Source organism: Ursus maritimus, unplaced genomic scaffold, assembly GCF_017311325.1.
Source record: "Ursus maritimus isolate PB19 unplaced genomic scaffold, ASM1731132v1 scaffold_4, whole genome shotgun sequence".
Taxonomy (NCBI): domain Eukaryota; kingdom Metazoa; phylum Chordata; class Mammalia; order Carnivora; family Ursidae; genus Ursus; species Ursus maritimus.
In genome coordinates, this window is record NW_024426552.1 from 68,814,840 (window position 1) to 68,820,841 (window position 6,002).

The 6,002-nt window shown below is 40.0% G+C and overlaps 1 protein-coding gene across 1 annotated transcript; it reads right to left on the bottom strand.

The window, feature by feature from the left end:
• Positions 1-706: 706 nt before the first annotated feature.
• SMCO1 (single-pass membrane protein with coiled-coil domains 1) lies at positions 707-5,259 on the bottom strand. Its single transcript, XM_008708424.2, has 3 exons — positions 5,256-5,259; positions 2,052-2,289; positions 707-1,626 (listed from the first exon to the last, which is right to left on the bottom strand). Exons 1-3 carry the CDS (start codon positions 5,257-5,259, stop codon positions 1,182-1,184), a joined length of 687 nt encoding a protein of 228 aa, XP_008706646.1. The 3' UTR covers positions 707-1,181.
• Between the last annotated feature and the right edge of the window lie 743 nt (positions 5,260-6,002).

A 6,002-nucleotide genomic window follows, 5' to 3' on the forward strand; every position in this document is an offset into this window, starting at 1 on the left:
CGCTGCTGTGTCTCATGGCTCATTTTCAAAGAAGGGCCAGCAAGGTAACACATCATATTGTATTAACTTTGAATCCTCTGTCTAACTCCTTCCAGAGTGTTACCTCTTTTTGGTTAATCTGAATTTGTACCTCCGAAATAAAGCATAAGCACTTAACCTTTACCTGGCAGACAGGGTCCACATTTTTAAATGTTTCTGTTATTCCTAGCACCTAGTACATGGCATTTGGTATTCAACAAATTTTTTAAAATTTTTAAAAGATTTTTAAGTTATTTCTATATACAATAGAAATTTCTATATCCAACCTACAGCTCCGAGATCAAGAATCACATGCTCTATCAACTGAGCCAGCCAGGTGCCCCAATAAATATTTTAATACATAGTCAATGTATAAGAGTTCCCTTTCCAGTGTAAAATAACTATGGTAGTGTACCAGAGAGAAAATGCACAACATATAATATATATTAGGTGTTTTTTTTTTTTAAGATTTTATTTATTCATTTGACAGAGACAGAGACAGCCAGCGAGAGAGGGAACACAAGCAGGGGAGTGGGAGAGGAAGAAGCAGGCTCCCAGCGGAGGAGCCCGATGTGGGGCTCGATCCCAGAATGCCAGGATCACGCCCTGAGCCAAAGGCAGATGCTTAACAACTGAGCCACCCAGGCGCCCCTATATTTGGTGTTTTTATTGGGTTTTTTTTTTTTTTTGTCTTTTAGTATATAGTACATTCACATGGTTCAAAATTAAAAATGTACAAAACGGATTAACAGTAAAAAGAATTCCTCCTACCTTTGACCCCTAGCCTCTTTGTTTTTTTTCTTAGACAACCAATGTTCTTACTTTCTAATGTATCTCTTCGGAAGAAGCTTATGAAGTTTATGGATATATTTTTTAGCTTGTGTGTGTGTGTGTGTGTGTGTGTATTTGTTTTTGCCCTTTATTTCCACTTAACAATATATAGGAAATGTTTTAAAACAATACATCTTGGTGATAGCCCCGTCAAGCTTTTTCATTTTCTTATATTGCTACACAGAAAGTATCCATTCTATCAATTTATCATATTTTATTTAAAGTTCCCCTCACTTTTGCTGTAAAAATAAGCCTGTAATAAATTGCACATACATCTTTTTTCCCCATTTGCAAGATAAACTACCAGAAGTAGAATCTCTTGGTCGTCAAAGTTAGTTTCTGATTGATGGTATCAGCTCTTTCAGGGATGACTTTTGCTCTTCGGGGGCCCTCACTGCTTTCCCTTTCTCAATGACCTGAACAGCCCTCAGCAAACCATCCTGCAGAGCCTGATTCTTTACCATGTTAGTGATCAGGAAAGGGACGTCCCTGATACACATCCTCCTCACTTTAGCACCATAGTATTCTGCCTTGCTACCGTGTGCAATAAAGAAGGTACAAAGTGCTGTGATATCTCCTTCTTGCAGTCCACACTCCTCCAGAACAGACTCCCACACAACCCTAATGCGCTGGTTCTTGACTTTCCGTCTCAGGACAGAGGCTAAGGTGGGAAGCCCTCTCACCAGGTCTGGCAGCTTCTCAAGCACACGAGTGTGCAAGCAGATGAGTACTTCAATGACGTAGCTGTATAAAATATTCAGTTCCATTGGAGTGAATCTACAAAAGATGTAGAGAGCTTCATAATCCGTAGAACTCCTTATGTGCAAACATAGAATGAATTCTACTAGGGTACAAACCCACTAGAAGAACCAGCTGTTGATTTTAGAAAATATTTTAGAAATAGGGCCTTGCACTACACGGGATAGCTTAGTTCTCAGGCCACTCACACCACAAATTCCTCCACAGCAGAGGAGTTACGTCACCCATCTCTGTGTTAGTAAGACATTGGCAAACAAGAGACACTGTGATGAGATGTATATGGCAGTGCCGGCGTATAAACAGGTGCCAAATTAATCGTTTTTGAATGAATTAACCTTAAAAAAGATGATTTCTTCACAATCCATTGAAATTCAAGTTTAGAATGACCACTGCAAGCTCTCGCAAAGTCACAAAATTCCACTGATTTCTCATTGGATACTCACTTGGGTGCCAGGACTGCCGTCCACAGCTCATCTTGGGCTGCCTGGCTTGCCAAAGCCTTGCTATGCTGTTCAAATCTCTGGGTCAGACTATCCTTGGTGAAGTCCAGTTCTTTAAACTGTGCTTCTAAGGCTTGGAGTCTGTGGTCTACTCTATAGGATAAAAGAATCAAGGGGGACTTTAGGACAAGGGACAAAGGTTTTGCCTTAAGATAAGGCTCTAATACATTGTTTATAACCGCTATTAATTTGGGTAGCTATTTAAATTTAAGATTATGAACAGATGTTGCTATTTGCTGTTCTCTCCAGCCATCACCCCAGTTCCCAATTCCTTATATTGCCAAACTTTTTAATTGTCTGATTATTTGAAGTATCTGCCATGTCTTGATTTTGTATCGTACTTTATACTTTTATACTTTCGAAAGTGTTTTAGGGGCACCTGGCTGGCTGAGTCAGTGGAGCCTGCAACTCTCAATCTCAGGGTCTTGAGTTCAAGCCCCACATTGGGCATGGAGCCTATTTTTTTTTTTAAAGTACTTTAAATACAAGCATTACTTTGATTCTCACAATAAGTATAAGAAGTGAAGCAGTGATTTTTATCATTTTACAGGGAAAGAAATTGAGGGGTGCCTGGCTGGCTCAGTCAGAAGAGCATGGGACTCTTGATCTCAGGGTCATGAGTTCAAGCCCTACATGGGTGTAGAGATTACTAAAAAAATTAATAAACTTTACAGATAAAGGAATTGAGCCTCCAAAAGATTGAGACTTAATGTCATAGCTTCCTAGTGCTGGGACCACTATTTAATAAGGTGCCTTTCTCTACTCTATTCTGACTGCCCAAATCCTATCCAACCTTCAAGGATAAGCTCACTTTCCACTGCTTGCTTGAATCCCCTAACCTTTCTGCCTAGAGATCACCTTGCTGACTTAATTTTCACAAGGACTGCCTCCACTAATTTTTAGAGTTAGCATTTCATGAATGAAATTGTAAGCTGTTGGAGGGAGGGAATCAGAGACTATTTCTGGGACATCTTTATCTGTCCCCTAATACCTAGCAAAGGCCTTAGACAGAAGTAATTAAACACGTCTCATCCGTGATATGAGTGAGTTGCTGAGCTGTGCAACCCAACAAGGGCATTTTGGGTAGCTCTGAACAGCCTTACTCACCAGGGGGCGCTGTGGCACCAGAATTATGTCAAACTGAATCAGAGAACTGGAAACAACCACACAGCTCACTTGCCTGAAGGCCCCCACAATTGTTTTCCGTGAAGGAAGTGATACACAAATACACATACCACTTCCCTGAGCTTCTATGTCCCCAGTGACCCGAATCCTCTTATAGTTGCCCAGGTTCTGTTCTTGACCATCTTTTCTTCTTGGTCCTCACTTTATCTCAAGGCTAATTCAGCTTCAGGTACCACATCTCTCCTGAGCTCTAGACCTGTAACGTTTAACTATGTTTTGGGCATCTCCACCTGGAGGGAGATGTCAAACTCAACTGTCCTAAACTGAACCTGCTAACTATTCCCCTCCCCCATCATCAGAAATTACTATGGTGGCATTTTCTCACTGTTTTGGATATTTTTTTTTTAAGATTTTTTATTTATTTCACAGAGATAGACAGCCAGCGAGAGAGGGAACACAAGCAGGAGGAGTGGGAGAAGAAGAAGCAGGCTCCCAGGGGAGGAGCCTGATGCGGGGCTTGATCCGAGAACGCTGGGATCACGCCCTGAGCCGAAGGCGGACGCCTAAGGGCTGCGCTACCCAGGGGCCCCTTGGATATTTTATTTACATATAGATAAGGCCCGCTATGAAATGTATAATGTTTATAGGAATGTAAGCCTGCAGGGCCTAATATGCCGGCAGTTTCTGTCTGCATGTCAAACAATGTCATCTGGCATGCTGTTTGTATTAACTTTGACCCCTTTAAGACTGTATTACTTAAAGGTCATCTCTAGCTTGAAGTCTAAGAGAGGAACTCTAGCTGGTCGGTCAGTATAGAAGTTCACAATTGTTAACAGTTCTTTGGAAGCATCTCATCAAAAGGGATTCCCCCACCATTCCAAATAAATCCTAAACCACATGTCTGCAAATCCAAATCTGTTTTCTATTACAATTGCCCAGCTTAGTGATATCACCATCCATTCAATTGCTTGAACTAGAAATCTCAGAATAATTTTTACCTTTTTTTTCCCCTTCCTCTCCATTATTGCCTCTAAACTACCCCTTCCTCTCCATCACCACTAAACCAGTTAATAACTATCTTTCACTTTAACCTAGGATTACAGTAGCCTAACTGAATCCTTTCTTTCAATTTCTGCTACCTCTAATTCATCCTCTAGAAATATGCTTCTTTCTTTTTTAAAGATTTATTTATTTATTTATTTATTTGTCAGAGAGAGAGCACAAGCAAGGAGAGCTGCAGGCAGAGGGAGAAGCAGGCTCCCCACTGAGAAAGGAGCCCAATGCGGGACTCAATCGTAGGACCCTAGGATCATGACCTGAGCCGAAGGCAGACGCTGAACCGACCGAGCCACCCACACGTCCCTAGAAATATGCTTCTAAAACATAATTCTGATCATGTAACTCAACTGGTTATCTATGTTGTCCATTGATACAGTTAGAGCCAAATTGGATATCCTTAGGAGGATAAACATAAAGCCCTTAACCCTTTGCTCCCATCTTCTGCCAGCTCTCTCTCGTATCTTAGTCACTAATCATGTGAGACATCTAGCCTCTGACTGATTCCGGGCTTCTGTGGCTTCCAGGTACTTTTCCCCACCCCAGAATTCCTTCCCATATTTTTCTTTCACATAACCTTTTACTCACACTTTAAGATTCAGCTTAAATATGTCTCTCTGAAGGGTTCCTTTTCCTAGTATAAAATCCTTTCTTCATGTTCTCATGGCCCTTTAGGAATATCATCATCATCAGGGCAATCACATTAAATTCTAAGTCTTTTTGAATACTGCTGTTATCCCTCTCGGCTTTGAGCTCCTTGAGGACAGAAACCATATTTTACTTATTTTGTATACTTAGAATATAGCACATGCATTAATTGAATGGAATTCACCTGGGAGTAATTTTTTATTATTAATTTATATATATTTTTAACCTGGAAGACTTAAACCGCTTTAAACAGAGACAGAATTCTAATTAGCTTGTCTATAGTTCTTTGCCTATTTTTATTCTTTATTCTTCTCTTACCCATCTTCCCAGAAAAGCAGACAATGCTTGCTCCCTCCCTGTAGCCCTTAGCAACCTTTTCATTGCCTCCTTCAAGGATGTGGTTTCATTGTTCATCTTCTTAAGGCAAAATGAAAGGAAACAAAACAAGGAAAACAAAAACCTAATGGAGGTTCGAATCCAGGGTTTTCTGCTGTCTTCCTCTCAGCAACAGGCAGCAGCAGTATGAGTATTTGATCTAAATTTTGCCTGAAAGGTCACTCAGTCCAAGAAGCTTTTAATAGCTTGTACATCCAAATATAGTTTCAAAGAACTGATCGTGTGAGCACAGGTGTCCTAGAACGCACTATAATATTTGCTTTTGTAAAATAAGCCATAGTACATCAACATAGCAAAACAATCAGATGTGATCGCGGCTCTAGGTGTATTTCAATAAATGTATATATGGATATACAAATATATACATATAAAAGGATTAAATTTGAAGGAAATATTACTCTCGAATTTTAACAACTTAATTATTCTATTATAATCAAAATTAGGTTTAAAGACATTCCCAGACCTTTTATGATGTATTTTATCAATGCTAAAAATCTAATCACCCTTAGAAACTAATAAATATTTATTGAGAGTTTCTAGTATTAGATTAGGTATTGAAAATAAAAACAGACAGGGGCGCTTGGGTGGCTCAGTCAGTTAAATGTCCAGCTCTTGATTTCAGCTCAGGTCATGAACTTGTGAGATTGAGCCCCGCACTGGGTGTGGAGC